This window comes from Ranitomeya variabilis, chromosome 5 (assembly GCF_051348905.1).
Source record: "Ranitomeya variabilis isolate aRanVar5 chromosome 5, aRanVar5.hap1, whole genome shotgun sequence".
NCBI lineage: Eukaryota > Metazoa > Chordata > Amphibia > Anura > Dendrobatidae > Ranitomeya > Ranitomeya variabilis.
Window position 1 is genome coordinate 150,296,254 of NC_135236.1, and position 26,129 is coordinate 150,322,382.

General features: G+C 43.0%; 1 protein-coding gene and 1 long non-coding RNA gene across 2 annotated transcripts in view; one reads left to right on the forward strand and one right to left on the reverse strand.

The window, feature by feature from the left end:
• Nucleotides 1-26,129, forward strand: part of FAM174B (family with sequence similarity 174 member B) — a 102,091-nt gene that overhangs the window by 65,037 nt on the left and 10,925 nt on the right. Inside the window, exon 2 of the mRNA XM_077263425.1 lies at nucleotides 13,247-13,384. Within this exon, the coding sequence (XP_077119540.1) occupies nucleotides 13,247-13,384 (138 nt within the window). The remainder of the gene's footprint in view (nucleotides 1-13,246; nucleotides 13,385-26,129) is intronic.
• Nucleotides 1,862-14,361, reverse strand: LOC143775369 (uncharacterized). The gene is made up of 3 exons (XR_013215637.1): nucleotides 14,117-14,361; nucleotides 13,978-14,022; nucleotides 1,862-2,881 (listed from the first exon to the last, which is right to left on the reverse strand). It is a non-coding gene; the product is annotated as an uncharacterized LOC143775369 (long non-coding RNA).

Below are 26,129 nucleotides of genomic sequence, written 5' to 3' on the forward strand. Positions count from 1 at the left end.
TTAGATATATTAATAAAGATGTGATGTTATTTCCAATATTTGCCCTGCAGGTCTTTCATTCATAGGTGCATAGTATAGGTGTTTTAACTAATACATTATTTGCATGATACTAGTATACTCCATTAAAAATTATTGACAGTACTTCATTAAACAGAACAAGGTCTGTATTGGAAAAATAAGTAATTCCTCCATCTCCATTCCCAGCATCCGCAGTAATTGGACTGCACTGGGATGATATCCGAGTGCAGTCCGATGTTTTACACTCGCCCTTAGACTTAGGCTGGGTTCACATTGTGTTAACAGCAGCCCGTTTGACACATACGTTAACGGGCTGCTGTTAACGCAAGTGCCGGTATGGCTGCCCGCTAGCGCAGATAGAGCATCTGCTAGCTCTATCTGCACTAGCGGTGACGGACCCGGAAACGCTGCAGCCCGCGTCTCAGGGTCCGTCACTCAATGACGGAACATCGCTAGCGCACGCCCGTTGCGGGCGTGCGCTAGCGATGCGTCCGACATTGCATTCAATGGCGGCGTTAACGGACTACGTTACACCGCGTTATGCAGCGGCGTAACGTAGTCCGTTCAACGGACGCACTGAACGCAATGTGAACCTAGCCTAATATGGGTAGGTGCGAACCAATTTTTTTTCCGGATGCAATCGCAGCATGCTGCGATTGTGTGTTATGCCGAAACGGCATGAGAAAATAATAGCACATCTGAGCTGCCTCATAGTATAACACTGGGCCGAGGGCTATGCAATGTATTATTCCATAGCCCTTGGCCATGTTATACCCTCGTGTGACTCCAGCCTCAGAAGCAATAACTGAGATGTCGACTGACGTGCCGAACAATGCACCCATGAGGATTATATTTAACTAGCTGAAGAGCCCGGCGTTGCCCGGGCATAGTAACTAACTGTGGTTAGTTGTAACAAATTATAATGATTATATTGTACATAAAGCACAGCTTTTCTCCTTTATCGTCGACTCCTCTGGCAGCACCTCACACTCCTCTTCCATATATAATTGGAAACACTTGATAACGAGAGAAATTGCACTAATTGCAATAAAGCGTATCATATACACAGCCTACTTCTGCAGCACCACACTTTTCTCCTTTAGACCTTTTTCACACGTTATTTGGTCAGTATTTTTACCTCAGCATTGGTAAGCTAAAACTTGGAGTAAAACAATCAGAGGAAAAGTATATTAGAAACACGTCACCACTTCTGTATTTATGTCCCACTTGTGGTTTTGGTTTATAAATACTGAGGTAAAATACTGACCTAATACTGAGCTTGTGAATGTGGCCTTATACACAGCCTCCACCTGAAGCGCCTCACTCTTCTCTATACACAGCCTCATACTGCAGCAGCACCTCACTTCTCTCATTTTCCCCTTCAATCTCTCATTTTCCCCCTGACTCCTCTCATTTTCTCTCTCACACCTGTCATTTTGACCTTACACTTCCCATTTTCCCCTCAATCTGCTATTTTCCCTCACTCCTCTCATTTTCCACTCACACCTTTTCATTTTCACCTCACATCTCTCATTTTCCCATCACTCCTCTCTTTTTTTCCCTTACTCCTTTCATTTTCCCCTCACTCCTCTCATTTTCCCCTCACTCCTCTCATTTTCCCCTCACTCCTCTCATTTTCCCCTCACTCCTCTCATTTTCCCCTCACTCTTATTTTCACCTCACTCCTCTCTTCCACTCACACGTGCACAGCAACTTCCTGTTATGAGCACAGCGGTGTAATCCATGAGGCTCCTCCCTTTCCCTTGACATCATGCCTCACAGAAGCAACTCCTTTCTAGACACAATGGAGCTAGATGTGGCCTGTGCCTGCCGTGCACTGATACTCTGAAGGCGGTGGCTCTGACTAGCTCGCAGCGGCTGGAACGTCGCAGCCGGTGAGTTTTGCAGGGTGGGTTTTGAGTTGAATGTGTCTCCGCCCGTGTGCGATAACAGCGTGGCCCATGTGGACGGGGTTTTGCGTGTGGAGTGAGTGTGGCTATGCGGAGTGGCAAGGCTATGTGGAGTGGGCGTGGCTTGATACATACACACACATACATAAACTCAGCTTTATATATATATAGTTGAGTAATCAGAGGGGAGACAACCCCTTTAAGGCCTCATGCGTAGGGTCGAATTCAGATCTGAATGTGCCACACATCGCCTGCTATTATATTGTATTAGCCCCTATTGTGCCAACAGTTTCCTTGTAGGAAAGCTGATTTGTGGCCTGTAGCATTGAGCGATGTGAACCATGCCATGTGCAGGGGTCTGTCATACATTGGCCGTACAAATGACATTGCCATTTGTGTGAGTGCTAATAACCTGCATGTGAACACGGTCCAACTCTGACCACACGTATTCATAGGCATATATGTAACTTACAAGGAAGATAAAGCAACGCACTTATTGCAGAAATTGGATTTTTTGTTGTTTGTTTTGCAAAATATTCAAAAATGTCTGAGTCAGCGCACTGTGCTTCCTGGGAACACAAATCTATTAATGAGAGGCGTAAGGCTATATTTGTTCTTTTTATTGCTGGCATTTGCCCATTATGTGCTATTAGTCTGGTGGACGCTAATGTGCAACCAAGCTGGACACCAGATAAGCTCCAGGACATTCCAGGAACTTTTAACAGCATTATTATATACAGAAGAATGTGTTTCCTAGAAAACCTTCCCTTCTTCCATATGCACCTCAAATACAGAACATTTACCATAATTATGTCGGGTAACTTCTGTTGGCCATCATTTTCCTATTAGGGAAGAAAAAAAGAAGTAGGTTTCGCCTTTGAAATTTTAGCTGTAGATTGATCTCCTTTGCTCCTGATAACGATCTTGGAAGTTTTATATCTCCTGTATTCTTCCTAGTAAGGAGAGATGGACGAGCTAATGAACAGATTGTCACGAACAAGACAATATTTAATCCAGTTGCCCAGGGGAACATTTTTATATGCTTGATTTACACACGCTGTGTGACTACTTAACACTGGTTTTAAGAGCATTTGATTTTGCTTAAATGGCCTGGCATTTTTATGACCTAATTTAGAGAAGACTGAGATACAGAGCCTGTTGTGCAAGTGTGTTAACTATTCCCTCCCTTCTTCCTTCCTTCCTTCCTTCCCGAATCGAATCCTGCATTCAGCATTATGCTTTATCTGTCTGAATATTTGATATCTGTTTTGTATTCCTCTTTAATGCCATTCCACCTACTATACACGCACATTTGAGACGACATTGTATCGTACCCTAGCCGTAGATGTGTTGTATTGCCCAACCCAATATTGAGCGTTGATTGTAATTGTTATCTGTTATTTAAGCGGTAAATTGTATTTCAGTGTAAGACGTGTTCCCCAAACTTGTCATGGATTTCAGTACACAGTCAAGTATAAAGTTGGAGGCCTTTAAGTTGGCTTCAATTATGCGACTTTACGTTTTTCAAATCAAAAGTATCATGTTTACAATCACTTGAATCGGACAAAACACGTTCATATAAAGGGAGAAAGATGTGCAGCCTTATATGATTGTTAGGTAGTTTTAATACCATGTACATTAAAGTAGAATGTTTCGCCTGTAGTTGCCACAAACCTGAAGGTATTTTTTGCCACTTGCTAATTAACACTGCACCACCATTAGATGTACTGACACACTTAGAAGAGAGCACCCAATGCAGCTCGTGGAGGGTAAAAGGGGAATCACACACTGATCGGCATCATTATCTGCCCCTAGAGAATAGCTCCCTCATGGGCTGTAAAAGGGGAAATCGGGCAAGGAATGAACCTATGCTGATAAATGAAGCTTGCAGCATGAGAGATTTTAATTCAAGGTAACAAAATAAAAAAGTAATGTCCAATGTGTCCTATAGCATTTAACTCACTTGCAATCAACATCTCACATTAGGATTTTTCTTTCCTTTAACCGCTCGTAGTGTAACATGAGACATTATTATTATTAATCATGATTTGCTTATATAGCCCCATCATATTCTGTAGCGCTTTACAGACATTATCATCGTTGTCCCCAATGGGGCTCAAAATCTGAATTCCCTATATGTTTTTAGAATGTGAGAGGAAACCGGAGAACCCGGAGGAAACCCACGCAAACATGGAGAGAACATACAAACTCCAGATGTTGTCACCCAGGATATCAGCGCTGCTCACAGACATGCTCTGTGGCTCCCTTTCCAGAGCTATTATGTGACTTATGTTAGATGGCTGTGAATTTGGTGCTTTGACTCTGACTTGGGTGTTTCATTCATAGTTTTCTTAAAGCGCTTACAACTTCCCAGATGAGATGTATATTATTAATCCTAATTTAAATCAGAAACTGATCTATTGATTAAATCAGGTTTTTGCGTTAAAGTTTTTTTTATACAGCTCTGGCAAAAAAGAGACCACTGGAACATTTTCATTTTGTCAGATTTTTCTCTTTATATATATATTTTTGAGTAAAATGTAAATTTTTCTTTTATTCTTTAAACTACTGACAACATGTCTCCAAATTTCCAAACAACACATTTTGCACTTATTTTCTGAAAAGGAGAAATGGTCAAAATTACAAAGCAAACAGTGCTTTCAGACCTCAAATAATGCAAAGAACACAAGTACATAATCATTTACAAACAACAACACCAATGTTTTACCTCAGGAAGAGTCGAGAAATCAATATTTTGTGGAGTAACCATGATTTTTAATCACAGCTTTCATGCTTTCCACCAGTCTTTCACACTGCATTTGGCGCAAAAATTTAAGCAGTTCTTCTTTGTTTGATGGCTTGTGACTGTCCATCATCCTCTAGATTACATTCCAGACGTTTTCAATGGGGTTCAGGTCTGGAGATTGGCTGCCCATGACAGGGTTTTGTGTGGTCTCTTAATATTTGCCAGAGCTGTATATTACAATTATGGATGAGCAGACCAGTGGAAGTTCAGATCCTTCTGGTTCGGCCAAACTTTATAAATAGTTTAGTTCAGGTACCAGAACGGTATCCAGACTTGATCCCGGACCCCATTCACTTATGGGGGTCTCTAACATCCGTCTGTTCCCACACTGAAATCTGTGTGACAGTGTGGGAAACACCGGTTCTGAACAGCAGTAACCTTACTGAAGTCACCTCTGGTCACAGCTGCTGGATATTATTATTTATTTATATAGCCCATTAATTCCATGGTGCTGTACATGAGAAAGGGGTTACATACAGAATTATAGATATCATTTATAGTAAACGAATTTACAATGACAGACCGGTACCAGGAGAGGACCCTGTCCTTGTGGACTTATATTCTACGGATATCGCGGATTGCTGCAGAATCTCATGTTGTCACACAGAGGACAGCGTGTGAGACAGCGGCGACAAAAAGGATCCCGGTGGTGAAAAGATTACCAGCAGTCAGGCGGCGACTGATGACTACTACTCTCATCATCTTAACCACAAAAACTTCCCCATAAATATGGCACAGAAAGAACTGTTACACGTTATATTTTCACCATAGAGAAACCAGTATACTGTGCTGGGTAAAAGATATAATATTTATTGTAGTATATTCAACAAGAAGTTCAGAGATATGCAATACACAAAATATCAATGAAAGTTATAAAAACCGTTCGGGTCACTACTCTAACAACATAATGGGGAAAGCTTCCAAAACCCACATAGCCAAACCCTATCTCTGCAGTGCTCAGTAAATTATGCAGAAAAAATCCTATTAGTTGCGGTACATCAGCTGCATACTACGTGCCTACGGATTCATATCGCTAAGTATATATGGCACTTACATAAGGGTGGTCCGTGGTGAGAGGTAATCCCCTGAAGCGCCCCAACGCGCGTTTCGTCCCTTCGTCAGGAGGCGAATGCTGGAGGGGAGGGGTGAGTGCATTATGTTATAAGGGAAGCCAATAGGAGAGCTAGTTTCATTTAGCACAGTTGTTCCGGTTATTGCAGAGTTCACTTCTGGTGAATAGCACGCGTGCGCCGCTGATGTCATCCATCGATACGGCGCCGTGGTTCGCGGCCGTTGAACGCAAGCTCAGCCTGGGCCATCATGGAGACGGCGCATGCGTCCTGCCTCCGGTGCCCGCTTTCCACAGCGCCGATGGACGCAGCAGCGATGCACGCGACCAGCGGAAAGAAGAACTGCAAAAGGCAAAGTGAGTGACTGCTAGGATACAGGCACAAATAAGTGCATAATAATGATAAGGTGCTTGAAAAAATAAATTCCGATTATCATAAATATACATAAGTATAAGTGAATAATAAAGTGCTCAAATGGAGTAGTATAAGTGATGTACAGTAAAAATGCCCATATTCTAATCAGGCAATTTCATCAAAAACAAGTGAATTTTTTTTTTTTTTACATTGGCCAATAATTGTCATACATTCACAGACATCCCATAATAAATAGTGACAGTTAAAACCAAATATATCAAATTACCTATATCTCATTATCTTTAGAACACTCATAAAAGGTCACTACTAGACTATCTTCCATGCCATAACAAAATATCAGCAGATACTCATACGTGTATAAAGCCCAAACTATGAAAGTGCAAAGTGCATAGAAACAAGTGGAAATATATATATAAATTAATAAATAACAATATCCCAGAAATCCGGCAACAATAACCGTAGAAGAAGCAGTTCATCCTAAAAATGGTTAATATCTTGGCCCAGTGTTTTCTCCAATTGTGCTTTATCCAGTTCTCATCTCATATCGAATCACCAGTCCAAACAAATATAGGCTACCCATCCAGACGACGAAAAAGAAGACTTGTAGCATAATAAAATAGTTAAAATCAAATAAATAAGCAATAGATAAAAATATTAATTCAGCGGTCAGGAACCAACCTAGACCACTGAACCTATGCAGACACCCCCCGCCCCCAACCCCTAATAAAAGATACCACCCCTTACAAAAAAGAGCTGAACCCAAAATTTTCATTAAGACCTAGTGGTGTGACCATTTGTAGGCGATAAATCCAACGGCTTTCAATTTGTGCCAGCCTTTTAAATAGATCTCCCCCTCTCTGACCCATTGTTACCTGGTCAATAGCTCTCATTTTCAGTAGACTGGAGTCTGAATTATGGAAATCCTTGAAGTGCCTTGGTAACGTTTTTAGAGGTTCATCTCTGGTACTATTTTTCGCTTTATCAAAATCCCGCACATGTTCCCTAGCCCGTATTTTTAATTCGCGTGTTGTCATTCCTACGTAGATCTTTTTGCAAGGGCATTGAGCATAGTAAATAACACCCGTAGATGAACAGGTGAGTCTATGCCAGATCTTGTATGTGCGTGTACCCTTCGAGTCCTGAAAATCCTTACATTTTACCAAATTTTTGCAGGCCTTACACAGACCACATGGGAAGAAACCCTGCAATGGGACCAAACCCGTCCCATTGCCCTTCTGATGGTTCCCAGCGTAGTGGCTGTGTACAATGATATCTTTGAGATTTTTAGATCTCCTTGCTGTGACCAGTGGTTTGGGGGGAATCAAGTTTTTCAGTATTGGATCCGTTTTTAACACATTCCAATGCTTACGGAAGATTTCCCTACAGCTATCCCACTTGTTGTAAGTGGTGATGATCCTTAGTTGATTCGTTTTATCAACATTCCGAGGGGGTGGTTTATAGAGCAGTGTGTTTCTAGATGCTTCATTAGCCCTATGGTAACCTCGACGTATTACTCTGTGACTATACCCTCTGTTGCGAAATCTTGTATATAAGTCTCTAGCTTGCTTTTGGAAATTTTCCTCTGTGGAACATATTCTTTTGATCCTCAGATGCTGGCCAATAGGGATACCTCGTATTGTATTGCGTGGATTGGATGACTCGGCATGCAATATAGTGTTAGTGGCCGTGGGTTTTCTATATACGTCTGTAGTCAATAATCCACTATCATTGGCTTGAATATTAAAGGGAACCTGTCACCACGTTTTTGGAAGATGGGATAAAAATAGCGTTAAATAGGGGCAGAGGTGGGCGTTACATTAGTGTGTGTGTTATGCGTTTATTACCCACCTAAGTTGCCGAAATAACTTTGCAAAGTCTCCGTTTTCGCCTGTCAATCAGGCTGGTCAGGTCGCATGGGCGTTGTCTTCCCCCAGATTTGGCGTAGTTTTCCGTTGGTGGCGTAGTGGTGTGCGCATGCCCAAAGTCCGGAATCCTCTTCCAGGGGATTTAAAATAGCCTCGGTGTTCGTTATTGCATTGGTGATCGGTGGGCGCGGCCATCTTCCTTTGGCCGCGCGTGCGCAGAAGCGGCGCTCTGCTGGCCGCGGCTTCAGGAAAATGGCCGCCGCGATATCCATCTGCGCACGCGCGGCATCCCGCGGCCATTTTCCTGAAGCCGCGGCCAGCAGAGCGCCGCTTCTGCGCACGCGCGGCCAAAGGAAGATGGCCGCGCCCACCGATCACCAATGCAATAACGAACACCGCGCTATTTTAAATCCCCTGGAAGAGGATTCCGGACTTTGGGCATGCGCACACCACTACGCCACCAACGGAAAACTACGCCAAATCTGGGTGAAGACACCACGCCCATGTGACCTGACCAGCCTGATTGACAGGCGAAAACGGAGACTTTGCAAAGTTATTTCGGCAACTTAGGTGGGTAATAAACGCATAACACACACACTAATGTAACGCCCACCTCTGCCCCTATTTAACGCTATTTTTATCCCATCTTCCAAAAACGTGGTGACAGGTTCCCTTTAACATCCAAGAAATTAACCTCACGGCCAAAAGTATACGTCAATTTGATATTAAGATTATTATTGTTTAAAGTATCCATCATCATCTTAAGTTCTTCCTTGGATCCCTCCCACACAAACCACACATCATCTATATACCGGATCCAGTGATGTATTTTGTCCGCTTTTTCGATGGGATTGCTCTGAAAGATCTCACGCTCCCACGCCCCAAGGAGCAAGTTCGCGTACGAGGGGGCACAAGTGGCCCCCATCGCCGTTCCCTGGGTCTGGAGATAGACCTGATCATTGAATATAAAACAATTATGTTTTAATATGAATTCCAATAATTCAATGATGAGATCTACAAGTTGCTTATCCAGATCACTGGACTGAAGAAACCAAGTGACTGCCTTAATGCCGTCCGAATGTCTAATCGATGTGTATAGACTTTCTATGTCTGCTGTTACCATGACCATATTGTCATGAAGAGTTACACCATCAAAATGTCCAAGTGCCGAAGTGGTATCCTTGATGTAAGACGGTAAAGTGGATACTAAGGGCTTCAGATAGAAATCAGTCATTTGACATACCACTTCACATAGCCCCCCCATTCCTGAGACAATTGGATGTCCGGGTGGGTCCACCGGATTTTTATGCACTTTCGGGACTAGATAGAATGTGGGCATTCGAGGTTTTATGGAAACAATAGTTTCCATCATTTTTTGGGGAATGATGTTATTTTCAAAAGCCCTAGTCCTAGGGGCGCTTCAGGGGATTACCACTCACTACGGACCACCCTTATGTAAGTGCCATATATACTTAGTGATATGAATCCTTAGGCACGTAGTATGCATCCGATGTACCGCAACTAATAGGATTTTTTCTGCATAATATACTGAGCACTGCAGAGATAGGGTTTGGCTATGTGGGTTTTGGATGCTTTCCCCATTATGTTGTTAGATTAGTGACTAGTGTTGAGCATTCCGATACCGCAAGTATCGGGTATCGGCCGATATTTGCGGTATCGGAATTCCGATACCGAGTTCCGATATTTTTGTGATATCGGAAATCGGAATCGGAAGTTCCCAGTGTATGGTTCCCAGGGTCTGGAGGAGAGGAAACTCTCCTTCAGGCCCTGGGATCCATATTCATGTGTAAAATAAAGAATAAAAATAAAAAATAAGGATATACTCACCCTCTGACGCGCCCTGGTTATAACCGCTGCAACCGGCAGCCTCCGTTCCTAAGAATGAGCGAGTGAAGGACCTGTGATGATGTCGCGGCTTGTGATTGGTCGCGTGAGCGGTCACATGAGCGTTCACGCGACCAATCACAAGCCGCGACGTCATCGAAGGTCCTTAACTCGGCATTCTTAGGAACGGAGGCACCGCTAAGAGCAGGGGCCGCCGGAGGGGTGAGTATATCAATAATTTTTATTTTTATTCTTTATTTTATACATGAATATGGATCCCAGGGCCTGAAGGAGAGTTTCCTCTCCTTCAGACCCTGGGAACCATTCTGATATTTTGTGTCCCATAGATATGCATTGGTATCGGGTATCGGTATCGGCGAGATCCAATATTTTGCCGGTATCGGCCAATCCAATCCGATACTGATACCTTTGCATATCGGAAGGTATCGCTCAACACTATTAGTGACCTGAACGGTTTTTATAACTTTCATTGATATTTTGTGTATTGCATATCTCTGAACTTCTTGTTGAATATACTACAATAAATATTATATCCTTTACCCAGCACAGTATACTGGTTTCTCTATGGTGAAAATACTCTCATCATCTTGTAGCGAGGGGGGATTTTTAGATCTCCCCATGCCATGTCGTCCGATATTGGCAGGAATCTGTGTGTCGGGTGGTGGTCTTGCTGGTGAACTCATGACTAAGGGCGCTTGGATGCCAGAAACTCGTCAGGTTTTTATACATAATATTTTTTGTCTGGTAGCAGTGAGACCAGCCGCCGCCTTTGCATAGTAAGAAATATGTCAGTAAGATGATAGAAAAGAAAAAAATGACTGGGGGTCCCCCTTATTTTAATACCCAGCTGAGGGAAAGCAGACAGCTGGTGGCTGGTGTTATTATTCTGGCAAGGGGGCAATCAACATGGAGCTTACAGTTCTATTAATATCAGCTCACATCTGTCTGCATAGCCTTTACCGGCTATTAAAAAGGGGTGATCACCCCCTGCCCCTGCCCCCCCCCCAAAAAAAAAAAAATGACGTGGGGTCCCCTCTATTTTTAATAACAAGTAAAGGCTAAACAGGCAGCAGTGGGCTGCTATTACTAGGCTGGGAAGGGGCCATGGATATTGGTGCTCTCCCAGACAAATACCACCAGCCTTCAGCCACCTCAGAAAAGGCACATTCATTAGATACGCCAATTCTGGCACTTAGCCTCATCTCTTTCCACTTGTCCTTGTGCATTGACTAAGTGGGGTTATGGTTTTGGGGTTGATGTCAGCTGTGTAATGTTCGCTGACATCAAGCCATGGGGTTAGTAATGGAGAAGCATCTATTAGTTACCCCTATTACTAACCCCGTAGTAAAAACACACAGAAAAAATTCCTTTAATTGTACAAAACATTCCCTGACCCTCTTTTACCCATTTATTACTTTAAAAAAATCAAATAATCCAAAGTGATCGACCGTTAATCCATTCAACCCATTGTTCCCCAACTCTGCTACATCCATATGCAGTGCTGAGTGGTGATATGAGTAATGTGACCGCTAAGCACGGCCTTTGGCATACTGTGACAGTAGCATGTGAATCCGACTGCGAAGAGCATGGAGGTCCGTAAGCATATCATAGTTCATAGCGATGAACTGCGGTAATGTTACTGATGTCACAGTTTGCCACGTGAGAAATTTATGTGTCCGGTACTGACTCAGAACTTTACTTTTACTATTCAGGTTCGCCCATCTCTAATCACTATATAGTTACATAGGTTGAAAAAAGACCTAGGTCCATCAAGTTCAACCTTTTTCCACCAATTGTACATTTTTCTTTTTGTTTCTAAATTATCAACAATGTTGTGTGCACTGAGGAAATCGTCCAGCCCTTTTTTTAAAAACTGTTATAGTGTCTGACATTACTACCTCTTGTGGTAGGGCATTCCACTGTCTGCTCTAACTAAAGAACCCTTTCCTATTTAGCTCCTGGAATCCCCTTTCTTTCACCTGTAATGAATGCCCCCTGGTCCTTAATATGGTCTGTGCTTTTTTAGATTTGTACTTCCTTTTGTTTTTAAAGGGAACCTGTCACCCCCAAAATCGATGGTGAGGTAAGCTCACCGTCATCAGGGGCTTATCTACAGCATTCTGTAATGCTGTAGATAAGCCCCCGATGTTACCTAAAAGAGGAGAAAAAGAGGTTATATTATACTCACTCAAAGGCGGTCCCGCTGCGGTCCGGTCCGATGGGTGTCTCAGGTCCGGTCCGAGGCCTCCCATCTTCATTCCATGACGTCCTCTTCTGGTCTTCACGCCGTGGCTGCGGCGCAGGCGTACTTTGTCTGCCCTGTTGTGGGCAGAGCAAAGTACTGCAGTGCGCAGGCGCCGAGCCTCTTTGACCTGTCCCGGCGCCTGCGCACTGCAGTACTTTGCTCTGCCCTCAACAGGGCAGACAAAGTACGCCTGCGCCGCAGCCACGGCGTGAAGACCAGAAGAGGACGTCATGGAATGAAGATGGGAGGCCTCGGACCGGACCTGAGACACCCATCGGACCCGGACCGCAGCAGGACCGCCACTGGTTGAGTATAATCTAACCTCTTTTTCTCCTCTTTTAGGTAACATCAGGGTCTTATCTACAGCATTGCAGAATGCTGTAGATAAGCCCCTGATGACGGTGGGCTTACCTCACCATCCATTTTGGGGGTGACAGGTTCCCTTTAAGGAAACTCATGTACATCAGCCACAATGGTCAGACTCCAATTCTATCTGTTATATCGAAGTGAATAACGACCCTTAATCAAAGTTCATTGTGAAAGGAGGGGGAGCAGAGTCAGCTGTGACGACACGTGTTGTGATTGGTGGCTCCTGTTTTATCAGCTGGGTACAGAGGTGTCACTTGTCATTGTAATGTTTCTACTATTGTAAGCTCTTCCTGATAGAGCAGGAAATAATAGTCTTAAAAGGCCCCAGTGGCCAATGTGAGAATTGCAACAAGATTTTTTTTTTAGAATAAAAACTGTGAAATAAAAAAAAAACTTTGCCATCTTGTAAAAAAAAAGCATGTATGTAACACAAAAACCTTATTTGAAGAGCTGCCAATTTTTGTGATGATAGCTTCCCTTTTAGTCCACATGGTTTGGGCTTGAAGGAGTTGGTGCACCACAGGCAATAGTGCAATATCACTAGTATTAGCCACCAATGTTTTAGCAGTGGAGGTCAGTCTGCTGTGACCACCAGTGATTGTTATCAATTACTATTGTATGTATTGTGGTTGAGATTTTAAAGTGTTATTTTATTCAATATTAATGATTATGATCAGTCAAAGCGTGTTTTTTTAATACTAACATTGTGTGTCTATTCCTAGGTCTGGAAAGCGAATACGGAAAACGCGAAAATATGACATTATAACGACGCCAGCCGAACGAGTAGAAATGGCTCCTCTCAATGAGGACAATTTTGAAGACGAAGACTCAACAGTATTTGATGTAAAATATAGATATAGGTAAAGGATCTCATTACATACCAGTTTATTACTGTATGACATGGCTCATTTTTATATTATTCTGGGGCAGTCAAGAACATTGGGATTTTGTGTTTGAATTGCTTGTGTGGCATTCTCATGTGGTGTATGGCTGAGGGTTGTACTCCTGACAGGGTATAATGTATCTTATGGTGGCCAAGCTTTCTGTCAGGAGAAGAGTCTTTCCTTCTCAAATTACACACACACAGGAAACTCCACAATACAATGTTTGCACATTTGATGGTGGTAGTACTTGGTGCATTTGAGCCCCAGTCATGAAGCAGCCATAAGGCTATGTTTCCATGGTCAGGAAACCTTCAGGATTTGCTGCAGATTGGACGCTGCATACAGTCGCAGTGTCCAATCTGCAGCGTCCAGATGTTACAGCATGGTGGAGGGAATTTTATGAAATCCCATCTCCACTATGCGTGCAGGTCCACATCCGGCGGCCCTGCGTAACCGGACATGCAGCGCGTCTTTCCAGACTGCAGCATGTCTATTTATCTTGCGGAGATGCTCAGTCTCTACAAGATAAATAACCGAGTCTATGAATACAATGTGGCGAAGCGGGGTACCTGCTGCGTCCAGAGCACAGGGAATCCTGAACGTGGAGACATAGCCTAGGAATTTAAAACAGAAATCTTTTTACTGAAGGTAATGGGGCAAATTATTATTTACAAACAGCAGGAAACTGAGGTACAGGATTACACTCACGGTTGATGATTGCTGTGTACCTGCAGACAGGCAGATCTTAGTAACCTCTGGTTTTATTAAGTCTGAATATTTCTTCTTCAGCACTGTGCTCTGTTTCTGCCCTGAGGTAATTATTCCTCCTAGAGGTGCAATGGTAGTCTTCCTCATATAAAATCTATTAACTCCCCTTATCATGTCAGTCCCCTTTTAAAGCAAAGCGGGCAGGGAGAAGGTAGGTAATTCCTTCACCTACAAAATGGCTTCCTCTTCTCAAGATGTCCAACCATCAACTGCCACTTGGCTCCTCCCCCTTCTATGTGACTGTAGAGCTGCAGTCATTGGCTGACTGCCCTGAGGCGTTTTTCCAGAACCTTCTGCATATTCAAACAGAGCTGGGTCACCTCATCAAGCCTGTGAGGAGACGATTAACCCTTTTTGTGCTGCCTGTCAGCAGGTCTCACAATCTATTTAAAACTAGATGGTGACCCGATTCTAACGCATCGGGTATCCTAGAATATGTATGTAGTTTATTTATGATGTTTTCAGAATGCAATTTATACATAGGATTCGGCCAGCTGCGACCAATTAGCGAAGCGTGGTTGAAATTCCGCGCCAATTCGCGGGCGGACTGCGCCTGTCGCTGATTGGTCACGCCCGGCCGCGACCAATCAGTGAAGCCAGGGCCGGCTCCAGGTTTTTGAGGGCCCCGGGCGAAAAAAGTCTCAGTGGGCCCCACTCTTTAACACATACCACGATTCATGATGCACAGATACAGCAGAGAAATATAGCACAGCCAAGTAGCGTATAAGGCTACTTTCACACTAGCATCGGTACAGGGGCGTCGCGCTGCGTCGGCCCGACGTACCGACACATACTGTGAAGAAAATGCCCGACGTTGGCAGCGGAAGCAGTCTTAAGACGCTTCTGCTGCTTCATTGTAAGGTCCGGTGAGGAGGAGGCGGAGTTTCGGCCGTGCATGCACGGTCGAAAATGGCAGTCCCGACGCACAAAAAAACATTACAACATTGCAGGATGCGTTTTTTTCTCCATAACGACGCATTGCGACGTGCAGTGCACGACACTAGTGTGAAAGTAGCCTATCACAGCCCTCGTAGTATATAACACAGCCGACGTAGTATATAACACAGCCCACGTAGTATATAGCACGGTCAGGTAGTATATAACACAGCCCTCGTAGTATATAACACAGCCGACATAGTATATAACACAGCCCACGTAGTATATAGCACGGTCAGGTAGTATATAACACAGCCCTCGTAGTATATAACACAGCCGACATAGTATATAACACAGCCCACGTAGTATATAGCACAGTCAGGTAGTATATAACACAGCCAAGTAGTATATAGCACAGCCACGTAGTATATAACACAGCCACGTAGTGTATAGCACAGCCACCTAGTATATTGCCAAGCCACGTAGTATATAGAACAGCCCACGTAGTACATTACCCAGCCATGTAGTATATTGCCCAGCCACGTAGTATATAGCACAGATGCCTAGTATATAGCACAGACACGTAGTATATTGCCTCGCCACGTAATATATTGCACAGCCACGTATATAGCACAGCCACGTAGTATATAGCACAGAGACGTAGTATATAACACTGCCCATGCAGTACATAACACAGGCCACGTAGTATAGAGCACAGCGATGTATATTGCCCAGCCACGTAATATATACCACAGTCAAGTAGTATATAGCACAGCCCATATAGTATATAGCACAGAGATGTAGTATATTGCACAGCCCACGCAGTATCTGACACAGCCCACGTAGTATATAGCAATGTGGGCACCCTGTTAAAAAAAAGAATTAAAATAAAAAATAGTTATATACTCACCCTCCGTCGGCCCCCCGGATCCAGCCAAAGCGTTTACAGATGCTCCTCGCGACGCTCCGGTCCCAAGAGTGCATTGCGGTCTCGCGAGATGATGACGTAGCGGTCTTGCGAGACCACTACGTCATCATCTCGCGAGACCGCAATGCATGGACCGGTCACCGGAGCGTCACGAGGAGCGGGAAAGGCCTCGGCTGGATCCGGGGGCCCACGGAAGGTGAGTATATAATGATTTCTTTTTTTTTTTTTAATTATTTTTAACATTAGATCTTTTTATTATTGATGCCGCATAGGCAGCATCAATAGTAAAAACTTGGTCACACAGGGTTAATAGCAGCTTTAACGGACTGCATTACACCGCGGCATAACGCAGTCCGTTAATGCTGCCATTAACCCTGTGTGAGCGGTGACTGGAGGGGAGTATGGAGCGGGCGCCGGGCACTGACTGAGGGGAGTAAAGAGGGGCCAGTTTGCCGCCGGACTGTGCCCGTTGCTGATTGGCCGTGGCCGTTTTGCCGCGACCAATCAGCGACTTGGGATTTCTGTGACAGAAAGAAAGACAGACAGAAGGATAGACAGAAAGACGGAAGTGGACCTAAGACAATTATATGCACAGTCCACATAAAAATTCACAGCATTTATATGAAAACACACTGTATATCAGGTATCCCATAGAAAGGGCCACTTTGTGGGATACCACACTTCCCGTGTTTTTTGTTTTCTACTTTTTTTATTTAAAATACATCTTTAGCCTCTTCTACTATTAGTGATTAATTATTATTTTAATAAAGATCTGAGAAGTAATGCCTTACATAAAGGTAGCCATCACACTTACCATATTACAGCATTCTGTGGGTACCATATTCACATGGAATTTCTAATGTGGATTTTTCTGACTGTAAATTCTGACGCAAAAACAAAACATTTTTCTGGGTGTCTTTAGTGTTAGGGCATTTTCTCTCTCCTTACACTGTATTCACATCTCAAGTTTTGATTGTTTTCAATGCTGTTTTTTGTATTAAAAAAAAATTAATTTGATAAAAAAGAAACCATATGAAAGAAAAATGTGCAGTGTTCCTAGAGGTGCAGTCTCTCATTGTAATCAATTAGAACTTTAATTTAAAAGGGATGTACCATTAGAGAAGGCACTATTGTTTAAATCGGGTTTTTGTTTTAAAGATATGTTGTTATTATTTTATATTATATATTATTATAGATTTGTAAAATTTGGCAATCCTTTTTTATTCATAATTTCGATCGGTATTTAAAAAAATGTATTAATCTATACACATCTGAAAACACAGGATCCACTGGTCACTATAGATGTCAGGTCTCCTCAAAATCCTGCTATCCCCACAATTACCTTTGCACACGCTTATTAGATGCTTCAGTGCAAAAAATAAAGTCTGATTAAATCTATGGCTGCTAATATACTTGTGAATTTCCTGAAACAGGATATTTGAGTCAATAATAGCCAGAATGCCCAATGTAAAAAATGCAAGATTTCTCATTTTTATTATCCGGTTGTGATATGGAAAAAAAAAAGAAAAAATATACACATTATTATTATTTCTTTTTTTTTACAAAATAAATTTAACACAAAACCTGATTTAAATAGCAGGTCATTTTCTGATGACAGATTCCTTCTAAGCATTTTTTTTATCAGACTTTAGTGTTCAAACCAAAATCCGTATTGAAAAACACTGTATGAACAAATCGTTAAGAGTTTCACCTTCTTGACAAGAAACACTACATGATCTGTGGTTTCCCCTTTTAGCCTTCCTTCACTGCACCTGATAATGTTGACATTGCTCCAGTCGTTTTTCACCCATTGTATTTCAAAAAGTAGATATAAAGACATATAAGGGTATGTGCACACGTTGCGGATTTGACTCTTCGGATGCGCAGCAGTTTTCCATGCGTTGTACAGTACCATGTAAACCTATGGAAAACCAAATCCGCAGTGCACATGCTGCGGCAATTTCCGCGCGGAAACGCTGCGTTGTTTATTCCGCAGCATGTCAATTCTTTGTGCGGATTGAGCGTTTTACACCTATTCCATAGTAGGAATCCGCATGTGTGAAAACGCAGGCAAAATCTGCACAAAATCGGCATATAACCCGCAGATAAAACGCAGGGCGTTTTACCTGCGGATTCTGCAGAATCCACGCGGAATTATCCGCAATGGAATCCGCAACGGGTGCACATACCCTTAGACAAATAAGTACTGTTTTTTTAACCCCTTAATGACCCCAGCTTTTTTCGGTTTTGCGTTTTCGTTTTTTGCTCCCCTCCTTCCCAGAGACATAACTTTTTTATTTTTCCGTCAGTATGGCCATGTGAGGGCTTATTTTTTGCGGGACAAGTTGTACTTTTGAACAATATCATTGGTTTTAGCATTTCGTGTACTAGAAAAGGGAAACAAATTCCAAATGCGATGAAATTGCAAAAACAGTCCAATCCCACACTTGTTTTTTGTTTGGCTTTTTTGCTAGGTTCACTAAATGCTAAAACTGACCTGTCTAGGTTATTTTTTATCTAAGTAGTAAAAAAAAAATATTCCAAACTTTGCTAAAACGAAAAAAAAATTGCGCAATTTTCCGATACACGTAGCGTCTCAATTTTTTGTGATTTCGTTGGCTTGGGGGAGGGCTTATTTTTTGTGCGCCGAGCTGACGTTTTTAATGTTACCATTTTGGTGCAGCTACGTTCTTTTGATCGCCCGTTATTGCATTTTAATGCAATGTCCCGGCGACCAAAATACGTAATTCTGGTGTTTCGATTTTTTTTCTTGCTATGCTGTTTAGCGATCAGGTTAATCCTTTTTTTTATTGATAGATCAGGCAATTCTGAACGCGGGGATACCAAATATGTGTATGTTTGATTTTTTTTTTTATTGTTTTATTTTGAATGGGGTGAAAGGGGGGTGATTTAAACTTTTACATATTTTTTATTTTTTTCATATTTTTTAAAACCTTTTTTTTTACTTTTGCCATGCGTCAATAGCCTCCATGGGAGGCTAGAAGCTGGCACAACTTGATCGGCTCCGCTACATAGGAGCGATGCTCAGATCGCTCCTATGTAGTAGATTTACTGCATTGCTTTGAGCGCCGACCACAGGGTGGCGCTCACAGCAATCTAGCATCAACAACCATAGAGGTCTTCAATAGACCTCTGGTTGTCATTCTGACGCATCGCTGACCTCCGATCACGTGACGGGGGTCAGCGATGCGCTCATTTCCAGCCCGATGGCCGGAAGCGCTAGTTAAATGCTGCTGTCAGCGTCTTACAGCAGCATTTAACTAGTTAATAGCAGCGGGTGGATCGCGATTCCACCCGCCGCTAGTGTGTGCACATGTCAGCTGTACAGAACAGCTGACATGTTTCGGCTTTGATGCGGGCTCACTGCGGGTTCGGACCTCGGACGTACTATCCCGTCCGAGGTCAGAAAGGGGTTAATATTGAATACACTTTTTTAGGCCTAACTGCTTTTTACAGTGAATAGGTGTCACATAGCATAGCTATTGCACTGAGTACAGGCACATATCGCACATATCAGTCTGCAGTCCACAATTATGTCCAGTGTATCTCATGTTCTATGGGAGGAAATTTGTTAAAGCACCCAGATTATGGTTGTGTATTTACTGTATATTGCCTTGTTATATTTTGTTTTGCAAATGATGCATCGTGAAAGTGTTCTTTAGGAACAGAAAAAAATGTAATTCTAAATAAATTTTTATATACCTTAAAATAGGAAGTTGGAAAAGCAAAATAATGACCTTGAGGTTATGATTAGAGATGGGCGAACCCGAACACTGAAGTTTGGGATCCGTACAGAACACCTACAGTTTGGGCACGGACCCCGAACATGGACTTCACCATGAAGTCTGTGTTACTGTTCGGATTTGGCACCCTGAAGACCGGGTGTTTCTCGCTCTGTCATCTGCATGACTGTGCGAGAAACACCAGCGGCTCTGATCAGCAGTAAGATTAATACCACTGGTCACTGCGCTGCGGTTCTCACACTGTCATCTGCCTGCAGCTGTGACAGGAGATAAAAACTTTACATCCAGTCACTGGCATTGGCTGATGGGATTGCTACTCCCATCAGCCTATACTTGCTGCCACTAATAACAGTGAGAGCAGGTGACTGCTGATGGAAGTATTCATCAGCCGTCACCTTAGCTATAAATAAATAATAAAAATAAAACCGTGATTCCCCTGTATTTCTGATAACCAGCCAGGCAAAACTGACAGCTGCAGGCTGCAACTCTCTGCTGTCAGCTTTAGCAAGGCTGGTTATTAAGAATAGAGAGGTCCTCACACTTTTTTTTTTTTTAAATTATTTAAATAAATAATAGAAAATAAAACATCATGGGGTCCCCCCATTTTTGACAAACATTTTTGTCGTCATCCTCCTTTCTTCTGTAGCGGCTCCTGCGCAGGTGTACTTTATCAGAGCAAAGTACTGCAGTGCACAGGCGTCGGGAAAGGTCAGAGAGGCCCTCCACAGGGCAAATCAGTACACCTGCACAAGAGCCGCAACAGAAGAAAGGAGGATGACGACATTGTATGAAGATGGGAGGCGCCGGACTCGGACCTGCGACGCCCATCTCACCGGACGCCCCCCGGGTGAGTATAATCTAACTTGTTTTTCTTATCTTTCAGGTTACATCGGGGGGGGGGGGGGGCTTATCTACAGCATTACAGATAAGCCCCCGATGGCGGTGGCCGCAGCTTATAGGGACAAAATGAGGTTACAGATTCCCTTTAAAATATAAATGTCAAAATGAAATAAAGCAAAGCTTAACATATTATATAATTTCTTCCAGGAGAGTGCAGGCTATCCTTATTTATTTATTAACTCAAATCAACCTCAGAATTTCCCTTCCAAACTAATAAATCAACAGTAACTATAGTTCTTCTTTCCTCTCATATTGTTAAAGCGGGTATTTAGTTCTTCCTGTGTATGGGAAAGTTGAGTGATATCCAACTCAATTTCTATTTTTCCCATCTTGTAAAGTGACGGCATATCGCTAGCAGGATCAGTGGGAGTCTGTCCTCTAGGACACCTTCTGATCCTCAGAATTAAGTTGATTCAATGCTGCGTTGTACTGGGAAAATATACGGTAGAAGAGGATGCACTGATAATCCAGGTCTGGGTCCCTTTTTAACTCAGGATTGTGGTTGGCTCAGATGTCAGACTCCCACCAATCATAAAGGGATGGCATATACTAGCAATATGCCATTACATTTTAATACAGAAAAAGCCCTTTAAAACTTAACCAGTAATTGTGTCTCAGCATTGTCCAGACTACTAAAGAGCAACTCTTCTCACACATCATCCCTAGATCTTTACATTCCTTGCCATGCCCAAACCATTAAAGTGAACCTGTGAGCAGGATTCTGCTAAGTATACTACATGCAAGGTCAGGTTGGCAGTGTTAAACTGATTAAATCGATACCTGAGGCGAAGAAATCCATCCCGTAGTTCCTGTGCAACCAGTGCCAAAAGCCCTCAGCCAATGACATGCCCACACTCCGGGGCAAGACCGTAGGCAGAGTCCCATGTGTTGAAGGGAATTTTCCAAGTTGTGATAAAAAATGTGGGCACAGTTGAGGAAATGTGATACAATAATAAGTTTTACATCAGCTATGAATTGCGTTGGCAGTGTATGGCACTAGGCCACTGAGGCCAGTCATTGGATGCAGTGGTCAAGTGTGGTATATACTGTAGCATAAGCAAAAGGTGGGCAGCTCCAGAGGGGCTGCCCTGGAACGTAAGGGGGTTCAAAATATAAGTAATGCTTTTGTATTATTTTATCACACAGCCAACACTACTTTGCCTATATTTTTTATACGAACATAGCAATCCTGTGTAACGACTGACACTCAGCACTGCATGTGTCCTTAGGCTTCTTTCACACTTCAGTTGTTTGGCGTCAGTCTGCTCCGACATAGTGACGGATCGACGGATCCGTCACAGTTGTTGAGAAAACGGTTCTAACGGATCGGTTTTTTTGACGGATCCGTTACTTGGGGTTTGTCTGGGGAAAGTATTTACTTTTTGGAGCATGCGCAATTGAAAAAGCGGATTGGGGCGACGGATCCGCCGAAATGACGGTTGCGACGGATCCGTCGCCCATAGGCGGCCATTCTATTGAATGGCGGACGCGACGGATCCGTCGCGAACCGCCATTTCGGCGCAGACAAAAAACTTTATAATGTCCGTCTATGTCTAAATGACGTCCGCCAAATTTCGACAGATCCGTCATAATCCGTCGCTAATGCAAGTCTATGGGAAAATAGCGGATCCACCCAAAAAAAAAATGGCGGATCCGCTGTTTGATGAAAACGGCGGATTCAAACTGACACCAAACAACTGAAGTGTGAAAGAGGCCTTAGAGACCCACAACCTTGGGTAATTCAAGAGGAGTTTTCACTTCATTCTTCTGTTTGTAAGTAGCTGAGAAGATGTTTTTCAGGAGAATGACCTGTCCTTCATATATGACACGGTCTTTGTTTGCCTCCCGGAGCAGCTTGTAGAGGTAGAAAATGATGCCTTTTTTTGATTAATGTAGAAAAAAGAAAGTACATTCTATTGATCTTCTTGAAACGCTAGCCGGGCTATGTAAGTGTTTGAGCCTCAGTCTCCCTCTGTGCATCTGGCAGTCAGTTTGAAGTCAGAATTTGTATGTCTTAAGGCATTTGGATGAGTTAGACAATGAAGCTTAAAATGTGTCAGTGCCTTAGCATTTAATGGATATAATAAAATAAAATAATCTTTTCAGACATTTGCTAGCTTTGCAAGAAATAACCAGTGCACTGGATCATTAATTCCTTGTGGTATTAGACTTGGTATGTAAAAAAAATTATAAAGATTCAAAAGGAGTGAGCTACATTAAAATAATAGTCCATGGTCAATTAAATGGTGATTGCAATACTAGATAAAGCCAATGGGCAAACACGTTGCAATTCCTGAAATAATATTCCACCCTTTTTTTCTAATCCTGGAAAAAACTGTTTAAACATGACCTTGCACCACTTTTTCATGTTAAACCGAACACACAATGTAATATTGGCTGCAGCCATCAACACGCAAAGGAACGCACACTTCACCACCATAGCTTAGAGCAGGTTTCTCAGTGTGTGAGATGTAACGATACAGCAGTGGTCTCCTGGTCTAACCTCCTGTATGATTAGAAAGTGCTGGGAGTGGATCACAAATGACTGTAACATTTCAGATAAGGTCCTGGCAGTCAGAGCGCCGGAGGGCTGATTTTTGCTGTGCTACATTACAAAGCCTTCTATTAGCGTTTCTCCTCTAATAGCACTATCTCCTCTGCTGTACTGCTCCCCCCACACACACTCACTCTGCCTGTCAGGAGATGAGGTCAAAGTTGTCTGTATCACACTTATGTCTGATGTGCTCACAGCAACTTGTCATCGCTCTCCATTGAGAGCACAGCAAGCTATTAATGTGTGGGACATATGACAGCCTGCTCTGCTCATATATAATGACCTTATCAAGAAGGTGTTTTGTCATTTGTAGTCTACTCCCAGCACTTTCTAGTTATTTGAGAGGTTACATCAGGAGATTAGAGCTTGTATGCTTACAACTCACAGGGATTATAAGTAGTGATGACTGAGCTTGATCGCCACTTGATCGTGCATCGAGTATTGCGGGTGCTCAAGCACCATGCTCGAGTCCCCGCCCTGCATGTTTCAGAGATGTAAGGGAACCAATAAACATGGTGGGATTGCCTGCCATAAACGGTAATATTGGCTGTATAACAGCGGTGAAGCACGCAGGGCAGGGACTCGAGCATGGCGCTCAAGCACCTGCAACTCTCTATGTGTACTATCACTATCTCTTCAACCAATATTACATTGTGTGTCCAGTTGAACATGGAAAATTTGGTGAAAAGTCCTTTTTAAAAGCAACTGTTTTTCTATCTTTACACACAAAAATTCATACATTTAAAGAATCTTTTAAAATAGTCCTTCACTCACGGCTAGTGTAAAAAGGAACTAAAGTAAAAAAGCATGTTCGAGATACAGTTAGTCATACATTTACATACACTTGAAATTATGAAAACAAATATTTATCTCTTCCACAGATTCAATGTTTGCAAACTTTATTTTAGGCAATTTGTTTCAGATATCTCCTGTGTGCAATACATAACACAACCAATTTTCAAACAAATACTTATAACCAGATCCTTTTTTTATAATTCACTATGTAAAAATTCCAATGAGTCAGAGGTTTTCATACCCCAAGATGACTGAGCCTTTCATATAGCTTGGAAAATGATGTCATGGCTTTAGAAGCTTCTGGTACGCTAATTTTCCCTGGCCATTGGAATCAATTTCTGGTTTCAGGAACGTTCCTGCAAAAACGATGTGTCCAACTCCTTCCTTCCAAAGGCCACTCATTTCTGAGCATCCCACGTCCAAAGAAAAAAATAATATTGTGGAAAGGGTACAATGAAGAAAAACCAAAAAAGAAAAACCCTTAAAAAATTACTTTTAATAGACTTATATTAAAAGATGTAAACCATCACTGGAAAAATTACAGTACAAAATACCCACAACTCGGGTTGGATAGGGCAATGGGTTCCAGGGCAAATAAATTATAGGAGGTGAAATATGCCTATACAGATACCCTAAGGGCTCCTAAGAAGCTGACCCTTCCTGTCAGTGGAGGTTGGCACCCTAAAATCGATATGGCGCCCCCACTCCTCGGCGACTATCCCTCCTAGCCCTGGATGTCCCTGCCATATACCCACACCCTAAACCCCACACACACACTAACGATCTAGCACAAAAATTAATTAGGCACAAAAAATGCCCAGTAAACTAGGTGTATCCAAAAAATAGGAAAATAACCCTAAAAAAATCAATTTACTGTTAGGGTCACAATAGACAAAATAGTCCTATGGGTAAGCTAATTGTACTAGATAGAGACCAACTGCATCCCACGTCCAAAGCACCTCTTAAACCTATGCAAGTCGACAACGTGGAGCTAGCTGAACAATGGCAGGAGATTCGTCAATGCAGGGACTTGTAGTTCTGTTGTGGAGACACCGGTCATCTCATTCTCTCGTAACAAGAAGCCAGGAAACTCCCAAGCCTAGGGCTGTTAGGAGAGACTACTATTCCTCTCCACCATTGGTACTGCAGTGCGCAGGCGCTGGGCCTCTCTGACCTTTCCCGGTGCCTGCGCACTGCTGTACTTTGCTCTGCCCTCAACAGGGCAGACAGAGTACGCCTGCGCCGGAGCCGCGGCGGGAAGACAAGAAGAGGACGTCATCGCATGGAGATGGGAAGCGCCGGACCGCGACGCCCATCGGACTGGACCGCAGCGGGACCGCCCCTGGGTGAGTATAATATAACCTGTTTTTCTTACCTTTCTGGTTACATCGGGGGCTTATCTACAGCATTACAGAATGCTGTAGATAAGCCCTTGATGCCGGTGGCCTTAGCTCATATACGATTTTTGGGGTGACAGATTCCCTTTAAAGCTATCTGGTAATTCCTGGGAGTCGCCAACTACTACCAACAATTCATTCCGCATTTTTCGTCCCAGACCTCTCTCGTTTTTGCTATGATCCATAAGGGTGCCGCTCCAAAGGTATGGATTCCAGAGGCTGAGAACACTTCCTGAAACAGGCCTTTTCCTCATCTCCAGTCTTACATCCACCAGCAGTGAAGGAACAATTCTTTCTGGGTCAAGATGCCTCATCTTCTGGGGCTGGAGCAGTTCTCACCCAAAAGTCTTCTTCCGACCTTATGGTGACCTGTGACCTTCTCTTCCCAGGAGCTCAACTACTCAAGTATTGGTACCTTATACTGATCAGAAGAACATGGCCTATTTGCAGTCCGCTCAAAGACTGAACTCGCGCCAGGCTATGTCGTCATTTTTTTTTGCCTGTGTTAATGTTGTTCTGCATTTCCAGCCAGCTGACAAAAACATCAGAGCTTATGCACTTTCCCGCACCTTCCTGCCCACCAACCAAGAGGAACTTCAATTCATCATCGAGCCATCCAAGATGATTACTGTGGTTCCAGTATCAATGAAAAAACAAAAAGCTTTGTAGAAAAAATTCAGCTTACGCAGTAGAATCCAATGGCCGTGCACGAAAAGAAGTTCGTGTTAGCAGCAAACGA